Source organism: Chiloscyllium punctatum, chromosome 10 (genome assembly GCF_047496795.1).
Source record: "Chiloscyllium punctatum isolate Juve2018m chromosome 10, sChiPun1.3, whole genome shotgun sequence".
NCBI classification, from domain to species: Eukaryota; Metazoa; Chordata; class Chondrichthyes; order Orectolobiformes; family Hemiscylliidae; genus Chiloscyllium; species Chiloscyllium punctatum.
Genome location: NC_092748.1, coordinates 61,059,208 through 61,083,747, shown reverse-complemented (window position 1 = coordinate 61,083,747; position 24,540 = coordinate 61,059,208). Strand labels below are relative to the sequence as shown.

The window sequence follows — 24,540 nt, the reverse complement described above, 5'->3', positions numbered from 1 at the left end:
CCAATATTTGGTCCATAGTCCTTTAAGCCCATCTTATCCATGTACACATCAGATACTTTTTCAATGTTGTAATTGTACCAGCCTCCACCACTTCCTCTAGCAGCATGTTCCATACACACACCACCCTCTGTGTGAAAATATTGCCCCTCAGAACCCTGTTAAATCTTTCTTCTCCCACCTTAGACCATAAGACCATAAGACATAGGAGTGGAAGTAAGGCCATTTGGCCCGAGTCCACTCCGACATTCAATCATGGCTGATGGGCATTTCAACTCCATTTACCCGCTTTCTCCCCGTAGCCCTTAATTCCTTGTGACATCAAGAATTTATCAATCTCTGCCTTAAAGACATTTAGTGTCCTGGCCTCCACTGCACTCCGCGGCAATGAATTCCACAGGCCCACCACTCTCTGGCTGAAGAAATATCTCCGCATTTCTGTTCTGAATTTACCCCCTCTAATTCTAAGGCTGTGTTTACGGGTCCTAGTCTCTTCGACTAATGGAAACAATTTCCTATCGTCCACACTTTCCAAGCCATGTATTATCTTGCAAGTTTCTATTAGATCTCCCCTTAAACCTATGCCCTCTAGTTCTTGACTCTCCTACCTTGGGAAAAAAAGGCCTTGGCTATTCATCCTATCCATGTCCCTCATAATGGTATAAGCCTCTACAAGCTCAAGCTCTGATGCTCCAGGGAAAATAGCCCCAACCTATTCAGCCCCTCGCTACAGCTCAAACCCTCCAACTCTGGCAAACTCCTTGGCAATCTTTTCTGAATCCTTTCAAGTTTAACAACATCTTTCCTATAGCAGGGACACCAGAACTGTAGGCAGTATTCTAAAAGTGGCCAAACCAATGTCCTGTACAACTGCAACATGCCCTCCCAACTCCTATACCCAATTTTCTCACCAATGAAGGCAAGCATGCTACACATCTTCTTCACTGTCCTGTCTACCTGTGATTCCAATTTCAAAGGAACAATGCACTTGCACCCCTAGGTCTCTTTGTTCAGCAACACTCAACAGGACCCTACCATTACCTATATAAGTCCTGCCCTGATTTGCCTTACCAAAATGCAACACCTCTCATTAATCAAAATTAAACTCCATATGCCAATCCTTAGCCCATTAGCCCATTCGATCGAGGTCCCAGTGAACCCTGAGATAACCTTCTTTATTGTCCACTACACCACAAATTCTGGTGTCATCTGCAAATGTACTAAGCATGCCTCCTGTATTCACATCCAAATCATGTATATAAATGAAGAAAATCAGTGGAACCAGCACCGATCCTTGTGGCACACATTGGTCACAGGTCTCCAGTTCAATTTAGGAGAATGAAATGAGCTAGGATTCCAGTAAAATCCCTAATCACAATCTGTTAGTCTTTTTTGGCTAATTTATATATGTAATTAGGTGAGTTTAAATAGCATACACCCTATCCATTTTCTCAGAACCATTGTGAATTGTACTTTGTCTTTCCATATGAATTTCTACGGACTGGTGCATAAGAACAAAGGGATAAAAAATTAGGTAATATGCCCAGAGATTCAGGAACCTAGAACCTCTTCCTGCTGCTCCCTTCACTGCCTGCTGTTGCTCAGCCTTTAGAAGGAAGCAACAGATGAGGAGTTGGGACAGTGTACTGACCAAAGTAGGATCTTGCCTAATTATAAAAAAAGTTGTGTTTCCTTTACAGAGCTGAGACAAGCTGCAGATTGCTATTGGTTAAGGTGAGGGTGGGGGTGAGGAGGGAGTCCACAGCCAAGATGGTTGATGAAGGACTTCCCAATTTTCCAATGCTGATAATCTACACTAATTGCATCCACAATGATGATAACACTTCTTCATATGGAAACAGAATATGAATGTGAGAGGAATACCTGTTGTTTCCTGCTTCTCCTTTGGTGCTCCTTCAGTAAAAGTACAGATGTATGAAGTGCATGTGGGTATCATTCAGACATGAGCAAATTCCATCAATCAATCAGAAGGAAGTAAGGGTATAGAAATGAGTTTTCAACTCTTCTTTATTTGAGAAACATTTTATAAACTGGGTAATGGACATTGGAACCCAGACTATCACCATAACCCTTTATGCTGCTGGTCATCAGAAATCTATCAAACTTTATTTTAAACATACTCAAAGACTGACCTTTCACAAATTATAAAGATTCACAACAATTTGAATTAAGAAAAGATTCTCCTCATCTTAGTCCTAAAAGGCATCACCCATCTCTCACTGCACCTCTGTAACATTGTCAGAAGTGTTATATTGATATTAGGAGAGTCACATTTCCAGCATTATGAACAGTTTGGAGCAGTTATTATAGACAAACTTTTAAAACTATAATAAGTATCTATTATCAATTAACCTGGGTGATGCTGGGAATTTGATATAATAAAAATGCCATATCCATCTGAACAGTGGAAGCTAAAACATTTAATGCACTGATTTAACATTATAAAGATATTTGATACAACAAATAGCAAATTAATATTCCTTGTGGTTGGAGAATGAGTGACAAGGAGTCATGAATTTGAAAAATGCTATTAACAGTGTGAGAAGCGATACTAGGATGAAATACTTTGTCAAATGGATGTGATTAGGGCCATTAGATTATTGCATTATTCATATGAAAATTTAATAAATATTTGAAACAGAGCTATGTGTGGATGGTGAGATTGGTTTGGACTGTTTTAGCAAAGGACCAATGAAGATGTGGTGGACCAAATGGCCACGTTTTGGACTATATTCTTCCTCAATTCAATGTCATCTGAGGAGGGAGTGTGGAGTTGAGGCCACAATCAGATCAGCTCTGATCTTGTTCAACAGTAGAGCAGGCTAGAAGGGCCAACTGTCCCGCAACTGTTCGTAATTCATATGTTTACAGAAAGTATTTAAACCTTCTATCTACTTAGTCTCTAAATATCTGGCAAGTAACAGGAAAAAATTTTATATACTTACTATCAGACACTATTCTATGAACCTACAGAAGGGATATAAATTCTGAATGATTTTGATTGTCAATTCCATTTACAAGCAGTGCAATTTTAATTATTTTATTGTTAGTATTTTCATCAAACTTTCATGAGACATTAAAGATAATACTATGTACTACTCAGTTCCAAGAGGGGTAGATGAAAATGGACAATGTGGTGAAGTTAGAATTCATAAAACTACTTGCCCTTTTTGCAGGAGAGACGCTTAGACATGTATGCAGTGTACTGTCAAAACAAGCCAAAATCTGAGCATATTGTGATTGAATATGATGCCTATTTCGAGGTGAGTCACAGATTGTCTTTTTTCAATGGCAATAATAAATAATGAACATCAACTGGAAATGAGTAGTTTACAGCAATCATTGACTGTTGAAGAACATAGTTATTTATGCTGATTGACATGACTGAAATGTTCTATTCATTCAGTAAGGATAATTACTTCCTATAGAATTGATTTTTCTTTCTGCTTATTTTGGCAAATGAAGTAGCCTCCTGTAAAAAGGTTTATTGAAAGGTGTAAATCGGATTGTAATCAAAATTTCAAAGCATCTATTCTTAAAATATTCTCTAGTTAAACAGACTGAAATTTGATTTCCAAGCCTTTACAAACCATGCTAGCAATTTCTTCAGGTTTTTTCCGCTTTGTTTCTTGAAGACAGGAATGACTGCTACTTCGTAATAGCTCCATGTGGGTGGAAGTCCTCAGAGCTTCCTTAGCTTAAATATCAACTCTATGTGTGATTCTAAGCAATGTTAGCCAGCTTTTCACTCATTGGTGAACAACATCATCACAAATCCAATCCTGGTCTCATTCAACTGCAAGAAAAGGACACTTTTCACAAGTGCTCAATAAATCTGTCAGGGGAAGGAATACTGACTTCTGATTTCCTTTCCCTATGCCAGTGATTCTAAGACTAATTACAATCCCTTCAATCCAGACAAAAACAGACATAGGTCATCTAACTTAGGACAAGAGCTGAAGCATAAAGGGTAAATTTTGCAAAATCTCATCAATCAATTTTGAACAGAAACTGCACATAGATTTTTGGCAATTAATTTGAAGTATCATAAGATCAGATATAACCTATAACCCTGACCCAAGGGTTGTGGGGATGGTGGCTTGTGGTGGTAATGTCATTGGATTAGTACTGCAGAGGTCCAGTTTAATGCCCAATAGAGAGGGTTCAAATCTCACTAAAGCAACCAATGGAATTTAAATTTAATTCATAAATTCAGAACATAAAGGTAGTCTCAATAATAGTGACCATGACTACAAACACTGACTGTTGTAAAGACCCATCTGTTTCACTAATGTCCTTTAGTAAAAGAAGCCTGCCATTCTTACCCTGTCTGCCTAAGGATGCAAATGCATTGGAGGCAGTTCACAGAAGGTTTGCCAGACAAATGTCTGGAAAGAGAAGGTTGTCTTATGAGTAAAGTTTATAGAGTCTAGGCTTGTATTTGCTGGAGTTTTACTCGATTGAAACATATAAAATCCTGAGGGGTCTTGACAGGGTAAATGGGGACAGGATGATTTTGAAACTACTTGGATGCTGCCTGAACTGCTGTGCTCTTCCAGCACCACTAATCCAGAACAGGATGATTCCTGTTACGGCAGATGTGAAACTGAGGGTCACAGTTTCAAAAACAGCAGTTTCTATTTAAAATAGAAATTCAATGTTCTTTTTCTCTCAGAAACTGTTCTTGAAAAGGTGGTGGAATTGGAGTACTGAATCTTTTTTAAGGCAGAGGTAGATAGATTCTTGTTAAGTAAAGGTAATGTAGTGTAGGCAAGAATGTGGATCTGGGGCTCCAATTGGATCAACCATCGTCTTATGGAATAGTGGAGCAGTTTCAAAGGGCTGAATAGCCTACTCCTGCTCCTGAACTGTCTGTTCATACTTGTGACTTAAGATCCACAGCAATATGGTTACGTTTTAACTGCCCTTTGCAGTGGCCTAGCAAGCGACTCAGTTCAAGAGGGATAATCAACAAATGCTGGCCTAGGTTAGTGACACTTTTGGAAAACAAGACCTTCCTAAGGAGCAACGTATAAAATCTATCTACCTATATTGTTCATACAGTACTGCACGGCACTTTTCCATTGAACAAATAAGATATCCAATTAAAATAATCAGATATAACATACGTGACTCAACATTTTGCTTTTTTTTCAGGAGGTAAAACTGGATTTGGGTGAGACATTTAGCCTGAGTGACTATCTCATCAAACCTGTACAGAGGATAACCAAGTATCAGCTGCTGCTCAGGGTGAGAGTTCATCCAATTGTTAAACTGACACAGAAACATAGGGTGGTATTTAGCAGAGATGCCAGGAGTCTTATCTGTTCACTGGAGATATGCTGGAAGCCTTTCATCACTATTTCTTGGGAAAGACTGCCATATACAGAGGATCAAAGATCCCCTGGACAGAGGACTCACTTGCCAAGCACTGCTGGCTAGCCAGAGACTTGTAACTTCTCATTGCTAAGCAGTGCCACTGAAGTGACATGACCTACTGCAGCCCCACCCAAGTATTGGCTTAACCAAAGGCACAGGCAAGGGTGGAGGGGACATATGCTTCCAAAATGGAGTTCTTGGGTTTGGGAGATTGATGGCAAGGGCAGTGGTTGGCTCTCAGACTGCCCACAATTCCTGATGCTGGGTCCCTCAGACATGAAACAAATATCTTTGAACTAATTACCCCTTCCCTCTTTTCCCTGCCTCTCCAGCAGCTGCTGCCTATTGCCACCACATACTTAATTAAGGAAGAGTGGGAAGGTGGAAGAGACCATCTTGCCCTCACCACCAAACTCAGAGAACATTAAATTCTGTCCTTGGCAACTGTTTGGCCTTCCAGTTTAATCTTTTGAGGACCATTATGAGGCACTCAATAGACATGAATGCAGCAACGAAGCTTAATTTTGGGAAAGGATCCTCAAATTTGCCTAATTGCCATTTCAGATCAAGGTTGCGAATATCTCAAGTGGAACTTTATCAATATGGTGTCTTATGTGCTCCTGGTACAGTATGGATGCATACCACCTAACAAATTAAACATTTCATCACACATCTTGTTATAAGGGGGAGAGATGATATCATATAATTTCTGGGTATTTAAAACATCATCATAACATTTCAGTTTCTCTGCCTAATCCGAATGATAGACAGTTAAACATGCACATTATGCTCTCAATTCATTTGATTGGATGTATGTGAGCAGAATGCAGTGAATACAGTTTTAAAGGGATTACAAAATATGCAGCATTTGAATTTTGTTAGTCAAGACCCTGCTCATGAAGATATTTTTTTAAAAAGAAAACAATCATGCTTTTTATTTGAGATATGAACACTGCAGTTTGTTTTCTGACATAGCAGAAGGATAGAAAAAGATTAGGTCAAGTAACAATAATCTCGCGTTCTCATTAAAGAGCGACCACTGGTGCTGGTTTAACTTCAGATAATTGCACCTCAGGCAAGGATGGTAACCTGAGCTGGTACAATAAATGAACCCTGCTATTAGTGTAAATCTGTATGGTGAACCCACAGTACAGCTAACTAACCACTGACAGAGTAATGGTAAGGTGAATATTAGCACCAAAACTACTTTCACAAAGGTTAAAATGTTTGCTGACAAGACAAAATTTGTAATGAGCACTTCAACTGCAAAGTTGTTTCATATTGTTTTCATGCAATAAAGTTATTTGCTTAATGGGAAATAATAATTAATAAAAGAAAATGATCTTGTTGCAGGACTTCCTTAAGTACAGTGAACAAGCTGGGCTCGAATGTTCAGAGATTGCGGTAAAACTTGTTTTCTTAGATTGACAAACATTTAGAGTGCAACTACATTTCTTGATATATCACTGACAGCAAATTGGAAGAGTTGCCAAGCAAATTTACTAAATGAATAAATCACATTCATTTACTATGATTATTTTAAATATTTATGTTATAAATTAAATAGAAAGGTACTATGATAGTGTGAAGTAAATGTACGATCTGTTAACTAAATTCTGAAATAAAAGTGTAAGGGAAACTTTTTACTAAGCCCTGATGGCATTTATTGTAAGCCAATGAATGAAGTGAGTGAACAGATAGCAGAAGTCAATTCTTTTCAATGTTCATAAATCATCTAAGTTGTCCTTTCAGTCCATTAAAATATAGGAAAAGGAATAGACTTTTACTCCTCAAGCCTGTTCCGCCATTCAGTTATGTCATAACTGATCAATTTCCTTAACGACTTTTATATTTGCTGTTCAATGAAGATATTATGGGCAAGCTCAGTATTTATTGTTTCCACAATCATGAGAGGGAGTAGTTAAGTTGCCTTCTTGAGCTGTTGCAGTCCACGTGCTGTTGGTATATCCCCTCTTCTAACACTGTCTTCGAGACTCAGGATGATTCTCCTCGACTTCAGAGTTGGGGGTTCTAATGTGACTAAACAATCCAATGATGGTTCTACACATGTCTCATAGGTGGGGCAGCTGGGGTTTTAAGAAGTAAGAGGTGGGGTGGGATGCTTGGGTTTTCACACACTCCTTCTGTGTTTGAGACTGACCCCGACCTGGGCCTGACAGAAATGTTCAAGACAGTTGGTACTTTTGCAAATGTTCCTTCTCCAGTTTGGGCAGTTCTGGGCAAGAGATTCTCATGAGTCAGTGGAGCATTGCATTTTTGTCAGTGAGGTTTTGAGGTATTCTTGAATTATTCTCTCTATCCTCCTGAGAACTGCTAGCCATGTGTTTGGAGTAGAGAGCTTGTTTTGACAGTGTTGTGTCAGTCATGCAGACAATGTGGCTTGCACAATGTGGCAGATTGATAGTAGCCAGTGCCTTCGTACTGAAGATGTTGCCTTAAGAGAGGAGACTGATATTGGAATGTTCCTCCTCTCATTGGATATGCAGGACTTTGCAGAAATATACGGCTGATATTTCCGTAGGGATTTGAGATGTCTGCTGTACATTGTTCTTCTCCAACACATATAGAAGAACAAGTGACACTTCACCCTTTAGACCACGAGCTCGGTACTGGGTTTGAAGCCTTTGTCATTCAGTACTTTGTTCTTCTGATGGCCAAAGACTGCACTGACATGTCAGACACAATGTTGAATTTTAGTGTTGATGTCAACCCTCTTAATATATGGAAACTGACCCACCTGGCCAGGAGCCGGTCATGAATCTTAATAGTTTGTGACAGTTTTGCCTGGTGGAAGCAGGCTGCTGGAGGATCTTTGTCTTCCAAATGTTTAGCCTAATGCCCCTACACTTATAGGCCTTTTTGGATGCATTGATGATGGTTTGGAGCTCAGCCACTGATGGTGTGTACATGCAAGTGTCAGCTGTATGCTGCAGTTCACCGACAGAGATTGGTGTGGTCTTAGTTCTTGAATTAGTTCTGTAGAGGTTTCCCTCTTATCCCATAGAGAAGCTCTACTCCAGATAGAAGCTTCATGGAAATGGGATGGAGTGTTGCCATGAAGAAGAAGGAGTACTGAATTGGTGTAATAATATAGCCTTGCTTGACTCCATTTGCTCACATATTCGGTCCAAGGTAGATCCGGATGTTGTGCTGAGGGTCCTGGCATGCAGCAGGCACAGAATGTTAACAAACATCCTGGCAGTCCCTCACTTGGATGATAATATACTCAAGCAGGTGCAAATGTCTGGACTGAATATGTTTCCATGAGGTCTTATTCTTGTCTCTCTAATAAAACAGAGTATTAGTTATGACCAGTCCATGGTCTTCATGCACCTGCTGTCCATGACATTCTAGATGGTAGAGGGTGGGAGTTGGAAGCTTCTGCCAAAGGAGCATTGACAAGTTACTGTGGTGCACTGTGTAGATGGTACACACTGATACTACTGTGCAAGAGTGGTGGAGAATTTGAATGTTCAAGATGCTTAATGCAATTCTGGTCAGTGGCTGATTTGTCATGGAAGGTGTTGAGCTTCTTGAGTGTGGTTGGATATGCATTCATCCAGGTAACTGGAGACTATTCCATTACACACCAGACTTGTGTCGTGTAGATGCTGGATAGATTTTGCAGAATTGTGACATCAGTTACTCACAGCAGAATTCCCAACTTCTAAACTGCTCTTGTAGCTGCAGTAGCTAGTCCAGTTAAGTGTTGACGATAGGTGACTCAGTGAGGGTAACACTGTTGAATGTTAAGGAGAGTTGGTTAGATTCTCACTTGTTAGAGAGGTTCATTGCCTTGCACTTCAATTGAAAGATAATACAAGCCTCAGTGATGTCCAGGTCTGGTACCAAGCAAGCGTAGACTTCTGTTGTCTGAGAAGGGATGATTAGTACTGTCATCTGCAAATGCCCCCAGTTCTGACCTTATGATGGAGGAAAAGTTATTAATGGTTGGACCTGGGATTGTGTTGATGGCTGAACTGAACTTATTGACTTCCAAAACCCACAAATATATACATCATGTGCTGGATACGATTCCAGCGAGTGGAAAGGTTTTTCTTCAATTCCGTTTGACTGTAGTTCCTTGATGCCCTATAATCAATTGTTGCACTGACGTTAAGGGAACTCTCTCATCTCTCCTCTGGAGTTCAATTTTTTGAATATGTTTGGACTAAGATTTTAATGAATTCTGAAGCTGGAACACAAATAAGCAAGAGCATGTAGGTTATTGCAGGGTAAATGCTGTTTGATAGCACCTACCCTCACTTTGTTAATACTGTGAATTGGCTGAAGACTGGCATCTGTGATGCGGGGATCCCCAGGGGGAAGTGAGGATGGATCACCCACTTTGTAATTTTGGTGGAAGATAATTGCAAATTCTTCAGCCTTTTCTTTTGCATTGGTTTGCTATGCTCCAAAATCATTCAGAAAAGTGGTGTTCACACAGCACACATTAGTTCTGTTGAATTGTCCGCCACCATTTATAGTCACATATGGCAGCTTTGATTTGATTGCTTTGTTTGGAGTGACTTAGATCTGACATGGCTGTCCTCTTTCTGCTGTTAAGCATGCTTTTAGTTGGTGTACTTGGTAATTTCACTGTTTTGGTACCCATTTTTAGATTTGTTTTGGTGCTGCTCTGGTCATTGCCCTTTTACATTCCTCACTGATCCAAGGTTTGCAATGGTAGAGTGAGGGATTTCTCAGGTCACGAGAGTGAAAATTGTGGTGGTGCACAACTTTGCCGCTGCTGGTCCACAGTGCTTTATGGACACTAGTAGGATAGGATATACTCCAAGACTGGAGAAGAACAAATCTGGGACACTGGGTTTAAGATATAATTCTGTGAATATGACAATGTCAGGCTGTTGATTAAACTGTAGGACAACTTCAATTTTGAAACCTGGTAACCCAGATTGGGTATACAATTGTCATACTGGATGCTTCGTTTTGATTATTTAATTCTTCTGCAGTGGTGTATAATATTGAGTGGCTTGAGTCTAATGTCACATGGAGGCCAGAAAAGGTAAGGTATCCATTTAAGGAAGCTTCTGCTGAGTAAGGTTTGGGGACAGGACATCTCCAGACTTTGGGCACCCAACACAGGAGCAAAAGTTATGCCTTTGGACATACATGTTAGTCATCTCTAGTTTCACCATTTCCAAATTCCCTTTAATGTTTTTGTTCACACCCAGTTTAAATTTCAACTTATCCAGAACTCCACTGACTGCATGCTACCTTTGAAATCTTGTGAGTTCATAATTTTGTTTTGCATAATCTCTGGTGTGACAGTTTCACTAGCATGCTAATTTCAAAACCTTTGCCTTGTTTATAAATATCTTCATGGACTGTACCAATGATTTGTACTTTGCAGGCCTCAGACTCTGGTCTTTTGCACAGTTGTTAAGGAAGTCATCAAGAAAATTGTTACAGTACATCAGGTTTCTTTGCTTAAACTGCTTTTTATTTCATTGAGATTTGGTAAAATTGAGGAAGGTAACCTAGGAATTTTATTTTTCTCTCCTGAGGCATAGACAAAGCTGTATTTGCAGAATTTCAATTCTCAGTTTCTGGGATGAAGCAATATTGTTCCTAACAACTTGTGATACAGTTACCACCTTCAAATGTTTTCTTATATCCTGCCTTTTCAAAACCTCCTTCGAGTATATGTTCTAATTTGACCCTTAACATCTGCTGGATGCTAATTCATCCTTGTAGCATTTAAACACTCTACCGGTGGAAGTTGTTGGAGGTTTGGCTGCCAAGTAATATTAAATTCTGAAATTATTTATGACATGAAAACACCAATATTTTATGTATATTACTAATTACAGTTCAAATGGATGAGTTGATATCAATAATACTTAAAATACAATAAACTTATCTCTATTATATGAGACTTATAGTTTGTTTCCATGACTCCATGTTTATTTTTCAAATATAATTTAAGGCATTTCAATATTATAATTTTGTAATTTATAGGAAAATAAATGTCAAAAAGTATGTGAAATTGAATGTGAATCTGTTGGATGGATTCCAAAAGTGTGAGGTGAAAAATGCTTATATCTGCAAGAGCAGAAGTGTCAGAAACTGTTAATATTGAAGTGTGTTTCTTTTTGCAGAAAGCAGTTGATGTGATGTACCATGTGCCAAAACGTTGCAATGACATGATGAATTTGGGAAGACTTGAGGGTTTTAAGGTCAGGTTATCCCCTTTCCTCTGCCCTAGATTATTATTTCACCAGTACACATTACACCATAATTTTAGGATCATGGTGTAAAAAGGACTCAGAATACATTGGCAAATCTTATTCCATCTTTCACGTAGAGAATGAGAATAAATGTTTTCTGGAAGGGGTAATCAAGTGTACAGGCAGTTTATCTCAGATAACAATTTCTGGAATACAAACTTTCCAGCTGTGAATTGAGGTGCTGCATTTTGGAAAGACACGTTAGGGCAGGACTTATATGCCTTAATGGTAAGGTCCCAGGGAGTGTCGCTGAACAAAGAGACCTTGGAGTGCAGGTTCATAGTTCCTTGATAGCGGAGTTGCAGGTAGATAGGATAGTGAAGAAGGTGTTTGATCTTCCCTTTATTGGTCAGTGCATTGAGTAAAGGAGTAGGGAGGTCATACTGTGGCTGGAAAAGACATTGGTTAGGCCACTTTTCGAATACCATGTGAAATTCTGGTCTCCCTGTTATAGGAAGAATGTTCTGGAATTGAAAGGGTCCAGAAAAGGTTTACAAGTATGTTGCCGGGGTTGGAGGGTTTGAGCTAGAGGAATAAACTGAATAGGGTGGGGCCTGAAGAAGATTTACACCCGAAACGTCAACTTCTCCACCTCCTTATGCAGCCTGGCTTGCTGTGTTTTTTCAGTCTTCTACCTGGCTATTTTCTCTGGAGCATTGAGGACTGAGGGGTGACCTTATGGAGGTTTATAAAATCATGAGGGGCATGAATAGGGTAAATAGATAAGGTCTTTTCCTGGAGTGAGAGAGTGCAAAACTAGAGGTCTTAGGTTTAAGATGAGAGAGGAAAGAATTAAAAGAGGCAACTTCTTCATTCAAAGGGTGATGTGTCTATGGATTGAGCTGCAAAAGGACGTGGTGGAGGCTGGTACTGTACCAATTTAAAAGGCACCTAGATGGGTATATGAATAGAAAGGGTTTTAGAGAGATATTAGGCCAATGCTGGCAAATAGGACTAGATTTATCTAGGTTATCTGGTCAGCATGGACAAGTTGGACTGAAGTGTTTGTTTTCAGGGCTTGTATACACCCCTATAACTTGGTGTTTACAAAAAGAAGTGCCTTATTGCTGTTTGATAAAACTGCTTTGGGTCCAATGATCCTACTTAAAACATTAACTTTGTGTTCTTTCCACAGATGCTGCCAGACCTTCCAAGTTCCTCTAGCAATTTCTGTTTTTGTTTCAGATTTCCAGCATCCACAGTTTACTTACAGTGTGGAAACAGGCCCTTCGGCCCAACAAGTCCACATCAACCCTCTGAAGAGTAACCCACCCAGACCCCTACATTTACCCCTTCCTCAAACACTACAGGCAATTTAGCATGGCCAATTCACCTAACCTGCACATCTTTGGACTGTGGGAGGAAACCGGAGCACCTAGAGGAAACCCACACAGACACGGGGAGAATGTGCAAACTCTACACAGATAGTTGCCCAAGGCGGGAATCGAACCCGAGTCTCTGACGCTGTGAGGCAGCAGTGCTAACCACTGTGCCACCGTACCATTCTTTATTTTGTTTTAAGGAAAAATATCTATCTGTTTTAGAAATGAGAGTAGAAATATATTTTTTAAATGAAATGAAAAAATATTTAACAGAATTGAATCATTTGTTACTTCCAGGGCAGACTCACAGCACAGGGGAAACTGCTGCAACAAGATACATTCCTAGTGACAGAACAAGCTTCTGGAGTTCTGTCCCGAAGTAAGGAAAGACGAGTTTTCCTCTTTGAACAGGTTTTAATCTTTAGTGAACTACACAAGAAGGGCTCCTCAGCACCAATATATCAATTCAAGAAGAGCATTAAGGTAAATATGAACAGGAGTAAGCAAAGTTTGAAGGACAATGATGCTCAGTCCTTTACTATCAGCCTGTGAAATCTACCTGCGTTTTTGTCAAATGACAATCAAAATGCTATGTCATTTCAATCATTGCCTTGTCCATGGGTACCAATGGTTTTCTCTATGTAACGAAATGGTTGATCCTACTGGGTGAGACTAGACTTTCACTATGTGGCAGCCTGTTCAACAATGGGAAAAATCATAGCAACATCTTGTCCCATTATCTACAACATGGACTTTTCCAGAAAAGGTCACAAGATAGCGATCAAGTGCATTTTCTTAACCTGACATTTTTAAAATCATTTGGTTAGCTTAGTCTAACACCAAAGATCAATACAACATAGATGGATACTAAACCTACGGCTTTCCTGGGGTGGCTTACATCAACTAGAGTTGACTCTCTGCTCTCCCTACCCCAATCCTTATTCTTACCAGTGCTCAGAGTTTTACTGACTGATAACCTTTCTGATTCATTAGCTACTTTCTTCTGAGTCACTGCTTCTAATATAAGATGTAGTGTAAGTTTAATGGGTTGCATCGTCTCCTTCTATGCTCTAAGATTCTATGATTCAAACATGTACATCTTTTCAACAGTTTGTCTGTCTGATCTATTTAAGGTGAGTGCACTAAATATTGAAGCTGACGTGGACAATGAATCATGCAAGTTTGTTCTGAGATCCCATGGAACGTCTGAATGGTACATCTTACAGGCGCCAAATACTGAAATCTGGCAAGCTTGGCTTCATGACATCAACAAAGTGCTTGAGATGCAACAAAACTTTTTGAACGGTATATAGACCTTGCATTATTTTTTGTTCCACATTAAATTTATTATCTTTTAATTTTAAACAAAATCTCTGGAAATGCCCCACATTCAAAAGATCACCTAATGAAATATTCCTGTTTGGTTTTGAATGATCTTACGTATGACACTACAACTACAAAGGTGGCATCTGCATTACTCTGACCCTAAGCACAGGTTCTGCTTGAAGATCCTACATCACCTACTTAATTCCATGTCAAATTTGCAAATGTACAATCAATATTTGCAACAAACAATATTTTAAGGTAAGTAAATAGCAATAGATAAGGCAACGCTGTAAATTGAAGAGGAAGCGTTAATAAGTGAAATAAAAACAGAACCAGAATAAAAATATGCCAACATCAAAGATGCACAATGTCCAGACAACACAGTTTTACAAAAATAGTGAGGCCACATAGATTCATAGAACCACAGAGTTGTACAGCACAAAAAACAGACCATTTGATTCAATTCATCCATGACAACCAGATATCCAAATATTAATCAAATTCTATTTGCCAGCAGTTGGCCCATATCCCTCTAAACCCTTTCTATTCATGTACCCATCTTTTTAAACATTGTAATTGTGATCCAGACCAGATTTATCCTAGGTTGCTCCAGGAAGTGAGAAAGAAGGTTGCTAAGACACTGGTGAAGATCTTTGCTTCCTCATTCTCCACAGGAGTTATACCACAGGATTGGAAGGAGGTGAATGTTGTTCCTCTTTTCAAGAAGGGGGATAGGGGAATCCATAGCAATTACAGACCAGTCAGTCTTACGTCTGTGGTCAGCAAGGTTTTGGAAAGAATTCGGAGGGATAGGATTTATGACTATTTTGAAAAGCATAGCGTGATTAAGGGCAGTCAGCATGGCTTTGTGAGGGGCAGGTCATACCTTACTAATCTTATTGAGTTCTTCGAAGAGGTGACAAGACAGATTGACAAAGGTCAAGCAGTAGATGTGGTGTAATATGGACTTCAGCAAGGCATTTGATAAGGTTCCCATGGTAGGCTCATTCATAAAGTCAGGAGGTATGGGATACAGGGAGATATGGCTATCTGGATTCAGAATTGTTTGGCTGACAGAAAGCAGAGAGTGGTTGTAGATGGAAAGTATTCTGCCTGGAAGTCAGTGTTGAGTGGTGTTCCTCAGAGGTCTGTTCCTGGGCCTCTTTATAGTTTTTATAAATGATTTGGATGAGAAGATGGAGGGGTGGGTTAGTAAATCTGCAGATGACACAAAGGTTGGAGGTGCCTTTGATAGTATTGAGGACTATTGAAGGCTGCAGCATGACATACACAGGATGCAAAGCTGGGCTGAGAAATGGCAGATAGAGTTCAACCTAGATAAATGTGAAATGATGCATTTTGGAAGGTCGAACTTGAATGCTGAATATAGGATTAAAGACAGGATTCTTGGCAGTGTGGAGGAACAAAGAGATCTTGGTGTTCAAGTACGTAGATCCCTCAAAGTTGCCACCAAGTGGATAGGGTTGTTAAGAAAGCATATGGTGTTTTGGCTTTCATTAACAGGGGGATCGAGTTTAAGAGCTGCGAAGTTTTGCTACAGCTCCAGAAGTCCACACTTGGAATATTGTGTCCAGTTCTGGTCACCCTAGTGTCGCAAAGCTTTGGAGAGGGTGCAAAGAAGCTCCTGGATTGGAGGGCTTGCCTTATGAAGAAAGGTTGACTAAGCTTGGACTTTTCTCTCTGGAGACGAGAGGTGACCTGATCGAGGTTTACAAGGTAATGAGAGGCATGGATAGAGTCAATAGCCAGAGACTTTTCCCCATGGCAGGGTTGACTGGGATGAGGGGTCATAGTTTGAAGATATTAGGAGGAAGGTAAAGAGGAGATGTCAGAGGTAGATTCTTTACGCAGAGAGTTGTGAATGCGTTGCCAATGGTGGTGGTGGAAGCCAAGTCATCAGGGACATTTAAGCTCCTGCTGGACATGCACATAGACAGCAGTGAATTGAGGTAGGTAAGGTTATTTTATTTTACATTAGGATTAATTTTCTGCACAACATCGTAGGCCGAAGGGCCTGTTCTGCACTTTTCCATGTTCTATGTTGTATGATTTTGTAAACCTCTATAAGGTCACCCTTCACCATCCAAACCTCCAGGGAAAATAGCCCTAGAATATTCAGCTTCACTCGATAGCTCAAACCCTCCGATAGTACTGTGCATAGTTAGGGTCTTATTTAAGAAAGAATATTAGTGCATTACAAACAATTCACAGAATGTTCACTTTACTGCTACCTTGGTGATGGGGGGGGGGGGGGGGGTGGCATAGTTATCTTTAAAGGAAAGATTCTACGAATGGTTCTTGTTCCACTAGAGTTCAGAGGAATAAAACTGATCTTTTGAGATGTACAAAATTCCGAGAGGATTTGGCAGCGTCTTTGCAGAAAAGATGTTTATTCTGGTGGAGGAGGTTACAACGAGAGAACACAGTTTAAAAACAAGGGAGTCTCCCATTTAAAATTGAGATGATGCAGAAGATTTCTGTCAGAGGGCGAGTCTTTGGAAATCTCTTCCCCCAGAGAGCAGTAGAGGCAGGTTTATTGAATATTTCTATGAAAGAGATAGGTACATTTTTAATGAATAAGGAGTTCTCTCCTGGTGAGCGAAGAGCCAATCCCAGGCTTAAAACTCCCAGCCCAGACTTGCAGGTTGAGCCGAGGCTCCAAGTCCGGTGCCTGATGGCTGAGGTGGCGATGTCAGCGAGTTTGGCGCCAGTGCAGGACCCTGCGGCTCCGGCAGTATCTGCATTAACCGGGTTGGCGCAGCGTGAGTTTATAGTGGCGGCAGCATTGGTGAAGGCGAAATGGTGCCGGAGAATGGCGACTCTTTGTGCCGGCGGCGGCGGCGGTGGCTTGATGAAGCCCGGTCGCAGCAGCGCCGTCGGTTTAGCAGTCGAGGCATTGGAGGTGGACGAGCTCGGATCCATACCCATCGCTGAGAACCCCTCCCCCCAAAAGCTGAAGCTGTTCCAAAGACCACCCAACTTTGTTGATGAACTTTATTGCTTTATATTTCTGGCTTTACGTTCCGTCTTTTTGCTTATTTTCTATGTTTTAAGAAGGTGCTAGAGAGTGGCGACACAAAACAACACTTTTCACTTGAGTCAAATGAGAAAATTTCACTGAGACAGGAACAGACAGAAATTATTCAGTCATGTCTTGCTTCTGCATCTTGAAGAAGACCATAAGAATGTTGTGTAATATAGGAAGCAACAATGTTAAAAATGATGAGGGTGACAGAGCAGTGGTGATGTTGGTAGGGGAGTGTTGCATGGACCCACCAGCTCACTAAACCATCTGAATTTCTCCTTCAGATAAAGATTGCTGCCACCTTCCTTTCGAAGCACAGGAAACCACGGGGTCTGTTTGGTCAGTGTGGTAGGGGAAAACCATTTCCGGCTCTAATAAGAATAGTCTCTTGTAATTAACAAGGCATGACTTACTGCATGGTAGCAACTGGTTGCAGTCTACATTGATATGATAGATGTTGTCAGAGAGGCTTTAAAGGGGACCAAATGTTGAGTCTCACTTCTTTCAAATCCTGAACTGTACTGCCCATGAGTCCATATGACATCATTATAATTAGGTGGTGCCTCTGGCACTCTGGAGTATTAACCCTTTCAGACTGATGTACAACAGAGAGGGGGACATCTTAAATGGAGAAGTGATTCGTCTGGAAATTATGATATGGTGTACAATAGTGAAGTCATGGTCCATTATGAGGAAAAATTATAAGAGGGTTGTTGCGCCTTGTCAATAAGGAAGAGATTAGAATATAAAAACATAAGAAATAGGAGCAGGAGTTGCCATTCAGCCCCTTCACGTCTGCCCTGCCAGTCTATAAATTCATAGTTCATCTGCCCCAGGTCTCAACTCCTCTTTTGTAACAACTCCTTATAACACTCAACTCCACATTACAACATATTTCAAAACAAAATCTATCCACCTTCTCTTTAAATATTTGCAGGGACCTAATGTCCTCACCTCTCTGCAGTAGAGAATTCCAGACACACACTACTCTCTGAGGGAAGAAATTCCTTTGCAACTCAGTTTTAATGAGTGTCCCTTTACTCTGTAAGTACGTTCCCTAGTTCATGATTTGTCCAGTGATAGAAACATCTTCTCAACATTTCCCCTGTTAAGATTAGATTAGATTACTTACAGTGTGGAAACAGGCCTTTTGGCCCAACAAGTCCACACCGACCTTCTGAAGAGCAATCCACCCAGACCCATTCCCCTACATTTACCCCTTCACCTAACACTACAGGCAATTTAGCATGGTCAATTCACCTAATCTGCACATCTTTGGACTGTGGGAGGAAACTGGAGTACCCGGAGAAAACCCACGCAGACGCGGGGAGAATGTGCAAACTCCACACAGACAGTTGCCTGGGGCGGGAATTGAACCCGGGTGCCTGGCGCTGTGAGGCAGCAGTACTAACCAGTGTGCCACCGTGCTGCCCCAAATCTTGTTTATTTCATTAAGGTTATCCCTCATTCTTCTAACTTCTTTTATTTATACCAGAATAGTAGAATGTATTATGTCACAAAGCTATATTGAGACACAAAATAAAAACAAGAAAGTGGCAATTAAATAAAACTAGAATTTGTAACCTTGATACTGACTTCCCTATGGGGTGTCCTAAAAACTGAGGAGTGTGTTTGTATCCAGGTATGGGAGGAATTCTGGACAGTAAATGAGGAGGTACAGGTTTCCCAAATATAAAGAATAGGACATGTTTCAAAAATATCATTTTAGTTTCACAATCCACAATCAGTCTGTTTGGCAAGAAAACCAGCAACAAGGCAAAACGGGGACATGAGATAGCTTTGGCAAATAGAATTAAGGAGAATCCAAAGGGGTTTTTCAAATATATTAAGGACAAAAGGGTAACTAGGGAGAGAATAGGGCCCCTCAAAGATCAGCAAGGCGGCCTTTGTGTGGAGCCACAGAAAATGGGGGAAATACTAAATGTATATTTTGAATCAGTATTTACTGTGGAGAAGGATTTGGAAGATATAGACTGTAGGGTAATAGATGGTGACATCTTGCAAAATGTCCAGATTACAGAAGAGGAAGTGCTGGATGTCTTGAAATGGTTAAAGGTGGATAAATCCCCAGGACCTGACCAGGTGTACCTGAGAACTCTGTGGGAAGCTAGAGAAGTGATTGCTGGGCCTCTTGCTGAGATATTTGTATCATCGATAGTCACAGGTGAGGTGCTGGAGGTTGGCAAATGTGGTGTCACTGTTTCAGAAAAGCGGTAAAGACAAGCCAGGGAACTATAGACTGGTGAGCCTACCTTAGTGGTGGGCAAGTTGTTGGAGGGAATCCTGAGGAACAGGATGTACATGTATTTGGAAAGGCAAGGACTGATTCGGGATAGTCAACATAGCTTTGTGCGTGGGAAATCATGTCTCACAAACTTGATTGAGTTTTTTGAAGAAGTAACAAAGAAGATTGATGAGGGCAGAGCAGTAGATATGATCTATATGGACTTCAGTAAGGTGTTTGACAAGGTTCCCCATGGGAGACTGATTAGCAAGGTTAGATCTCATTAGAACTAGCCATTTTGGATACAGAACTGGCTCAAATGTAGAAGACAGAGGGTGGTGGTGGAGGGTTGTTTTTCAGACTGGAGGCCTGTGACCAGTGGAGTGCCACAAGGATCGATGCTGGGTCCTCTACTTTTTGTCATTTACATAAGTGATTTGGATGCGAGCATAAGAGGTACAGTTAGTAAGTTTGCAGATGACACCAAAATTGGAGTACAACAGGATCTGGACCAGATGGGCCAATGGGCTGAGAAGTGGCAGATGGAGTTTAATTCAGCTAAATGTGAGGTGCTGCATTTTGGGAAAGCAAATCTTAGCAGGACTTAAACACTTAATGGTAAGGTCCGAGGGAGTGTTGCTGAACAAAGAGACCTTGGAGTGCAGGTTCATATCTCCTTGAAAGTGGAGTCACAGGTAGATAGGATAGTGAAGAAGGCATTTGGTATGCTTTCCTTTATTGGTCATAGTATTGTGTACAGGTGTTGGGAGGTCATGTTGCGGCTGTACAGGACATTGGTAATGCCACTGTTGGAATATTGCATGCAATTCTGGTCTCCTTCCTATCGGAAAGATGTTGTGAAATTTGAAAGGGTTCAGAAAGGTCTACTAGGATGTTGCCAAGGTTGGAGGATCTGAGCTACAGGAGATGCTGAACAGACTGGGGCTGTTTTCCCGAAGTGTCGGAGGCTGAGGGGTGACCTTATAGAGGTTTACAAAATTATGAGGGGCATGGATAAGATAAATACACAAAGTCTTTTCCCTGGGGTCGGGAGTCCAGAACTAAAGGGCATAGATTTAGGGTGAGAGGGGAAAGATACAAAAGAGACCTCAGGGGCAACTTTTTCCAGCAGAGGGTGGTACGTGTATGGAATGAGCTGCCAGAGGATGTGATGGAGGCTGGTGCAACTGCAACATTTAAGAGGCATTTGGATGTGTATATGAATAGGAAGGGTTTTGAGGGATATGGGCCGGGTGCTGGCAGGTAGGACTAGATTGGGTTGGGATATCTGGTTGGCATGGATGGGTTGGACCGAAGGGTCTGTTTCCATGCTGTACATCTATATGACTCTATAACTACACGTTATATTTATGCAGTCCTTTTCCATGGGTCCTTTGGGGACACAAGAGGTAATCACATGACAGCAGAAAGAGGAGCCATGATATTTGATACTGTTGTTATAAGATAAATAAGAATGGAACTAGTTGGTTGCAGTGCCCCACTCCTCAGTTCAATTACAGTGTAGACGTGTTGGAACGGAATGGTGTTGTCAGCTATGTCAAAGGCAGTTTGAGAAGGACAGTAAGGGATATTTACTTTTCATTATACACAAGATGTCTTTTGTGACTTTGTTAAGAGCTATTTTGGTACTGTGGCAATGGTGGAAATCTGCTTTGTGAACTTCAAGCATTGTATTCTGGGAAAGATGGATGTGAATATTGGAGATGACAACGCCGAGACTCTGGAAAGGATATAGAGATGAAGATTGGGTGGTAGTTTGTAAAGACAACGAAATCCAGAGCTGATTCTCTGAGACCAGGGATGATGGTAACAGATTCAAAGAGAGAGAATTTCATCTGAAAAGAGAGAAAAAAAAGTCCGTTAACTTGAAGAGCATTAATGATGCCTTTATCACTTAGAATCACACAGTCATAGAGCTGTACAGCATGGAAACAGACACTTCAGTCCAACTCGTCCATGCTGATTAGATAAACTAAATTAATCTAGTCCCATTTGCCAGCACTCGGCCCATGTACAGTACATCTAAACCCTTTCTATTCATGTACCCATCCAGATGCCTTTAAAATTTTGTAATTGTACTCTCCTTCACCACTGCCTCTAGCAGTTTATTCCATACATGCACCACCTTCTGTGTGAAATAGGTGTCCCTCAGGTCCCTTTTATATCTTTCCTCTCTCATCTTAAACCTATGCCCTCTAGTTCTGGACTCCCCCACCCTAGGGAAAAGACTTTGGCTATCCACCCTATCCAATACGCTTCCTGATTTTATAAACCTCTATAAAGTCACTCCTCAGCCTCTGATGCTCCAGGGAAAACAGCCCCAGCCTATTCAGCTTCTCCTATAGCTCAAACCTTCCAACACTGGCAATATTCTTGTAAATCTATCCTGAATCCTTTCAAATTTCATAACATCCTTCCTATAGCAGGCAGACCAAAATTAAACAGTATTCCAACAGTGGCCTAACCAATGTCCTGTACAGCTGCAACATGACCTCCCAACTCCTATACTCAGTGCAGTAACCAATAAAAGCAAGCATACCCGATGCCACCTTCATTATCCTGTCTACCTGCGACTCCACTTTCAAGGAACTATAAACCTCCACTCCAAGGTCTTTTTGTTTAGAAACATTCCCCAGGACTTTACCATTAAGTGTATAAGTCCTTGGATGCTGCCTGACCTGCTATGCTTTTTTCGAACCACACTCTTGATAGTGTATTAGTCCTGCTCTGATTTGCCATTCCAAAATGCAGCACCTCACATTTATTTAAATTAATCTGTTACTCCTCAGCCCACTGGCCCATCTGACCAAGTTCCCATTGAACTCTGATGTAACCTTCTTTGCTATTCACTGCATCTCTAATTTTGGTGTCATCTGCAAACTTACTAACCAGGTATCCTATGTTCACATCCAAATCTTTTATATAAGTGACGAAAAGCAATGGACCCAGTACCGATCCTTGTGGCACACCACTGGTCACAGGCCTCCAGTCTGAAAAGCAGCCCTCCACCACCACCTTCTGTCTTCTACCTTTGAGCCAGTTGTGTAACCAAATGGCTAGTTTCCCCTGTATTCCATATGATCTAACCTTGCTAACCAATGTACCATGCGGAACCTTGTTGAATGCCTTACTGAAGTCCACATCGATTGCATTGTTTTTTTATGTGTCTAGGCAGATCTCCATAGAAGAAACGTTGTAAGGTCTGAAATCCACAAACATATATCCCCTCTCCATAACTTCCCTATTAATATAACCTGGTCAAGATTGAGTTTAAGTTTTATGCAATATATGATGTCTTATGAAATAGCTTACCACCACCTTCTCAACAGCCACTAGGGATGAGCAATGACTGCTGGCCAGCTAGGAATGACTAAAAAAAAGTGCTCATCATAGGAGTGATTGTAAGCTAGTGATCTATATGGTCAGATTAAGTATAACTATAAGTATCAGTGGAACCCTGTAATACAATTGACAAAAGTATTTTGAGTTTCACTATATGTTACAAATCATAGACCAAGAATATTTTGTAATCTTCCTTACAAAGAGAGCAATAATATAAATAATAATTGGCTTTATTAGAATAGCCATAGTTAGGAATTAGGAGCAGGATTAGTTTGTTCAGACCCAAGAGATTGTTCTGCTACTCAAAAGGCTATCTTTCTACTGCTATAATTTGTATAATCAGAATTGTGGGTATCAAGAGTCAATTGACCTTTTTTTATTCTCTCTAATATCACTGCCAACCAACTTTTTGTCGTATTCTTTGATTATTGCAGTTCTTCCACTACTATGCATTCATTTTCATTTCAGCCCTACAATCACCAATTGATTACCAGAAAAAGCAACTTGGTCCTCAATTTTTCAGAAGCAGGACAGAAGCAAGAAAACTGTCCCAACCCACCCTTGGGCCAGATACTGCCAATGAGACTCCAAGCTTCAATGCGTAATAACAACATGGAGCCAAAATGAGCAAAACAAAATACTTACAGATGCCAAGGAAGTCATTCAACTTAATACTGAAAGCATGTCACTTATCAATAGTTAAAACATGGTAAACATTGTCCGCATACTAGTATCATTTATTAAGCTAAACACAACGAGCCATCAGAAAGTGATATTCTTATTAAGACTATGATTAATGAAGTACCTGAATTAAATTATGAAACATTTTTAATAATTCAAACATCAGTGATTCAGGTTTTTTTTTGGCTGGGCTATTGAATTTATAAAGATAAACCAATTGAATGTGTGATAAAAATCACTAATTAAGATGGCATGGACCTGGGGCTGGACTTTCCTGAATGCTACTTTCAGTTAGTTGCAGATTGCTCCAATTGATTGGATGCTCCCCACTTGCCTGGATGGCTGCAGCTACAAAAACACTTACAAAGCTTAACACAATTCAGGACAAAGCAGCCCACTTGATTGGCACCACACTTACAAACATTCAATTCCCTCTACCACACTGCTCAGTAGCAGCAGCTTGTACTATCAACAAATGAACTGCAGAAATTCACCAAGGCTCCTTAGGCAGCAATTTCCAAACTCACGATCACTACCATCAATAAGTACAAGGGCAGCAGTTACACAGGAACACTGGTACTTGCAAGTTCCCCTTCAAGCCTTCATCATTCATACTTGGAAATGTATCGCCAATCTTTCAGTGTCACTGGGTCAAATCCTGGAATTCCTTCCCAATTTCCACTGTGGGTCTACCTACACCAAATGGTTACAGCAGTTTGAGAAGATTGCTCACCATCACCTTCTCAAGGGCAGCTAGGAATGTGAAACAAATGCTGGTCCAGCTAACAACACATGAGTGAATAAAAAAAGTCTTTTAATTCCTCTCTTACTGTACACAGCAATACTCAGACTTTAACAAAAATATGATTGATCTTCTATAGCATTGTA

The 24,540-nt window shown here is 40.6% G+C and overlaps 1 protein-coding gene across 1 annotated transcript in view; it reads left to right on the top strand.

The window, feature by feature from the left end:
* Window positions 1-23,908, top strand: part of LOC140481817 (rho guanine nucleotide exchange factor 25-like) — a 60,205-nt gene extending 36,297 nt beyond the window's left edge. Inside the window, exons 7-13 of the mRNA XM_072578343.1 lie at window positions 3,195-3,281; window positions 5,176-5,268; window positions 6,751-6,801; window positions 11,541-11,618; window positions 13,289-13,474; window positions 14,125-14,296; window positions 23,440-23,908. Of these exons, the coding sequence (XP_072434444.1) occupies window positions 3,195-3,281; window positions 5,176-5,268; window positions 6,751-6,801; window positions 11,541-11,618; window positions 13,289-13,474; window positions 14,125-14,296; window positions 23,440-23,576 (804 nt within the window). The 3' untranslated portion in view covers window positions 23,577-23,908. The remainder of the gene's footprint in view (window positions 1-3,194; window positions 3,282-5,175; window positions 5,269-6,750; window positions 6,802-11,540; window positions 11,619-13,288; window positions 13,475-14,124; window positions 14,297-23,439) is intronic.
* The last annotated feature ends 632 nt before the right edge of the window (window positions 23,909-24,540 follow it).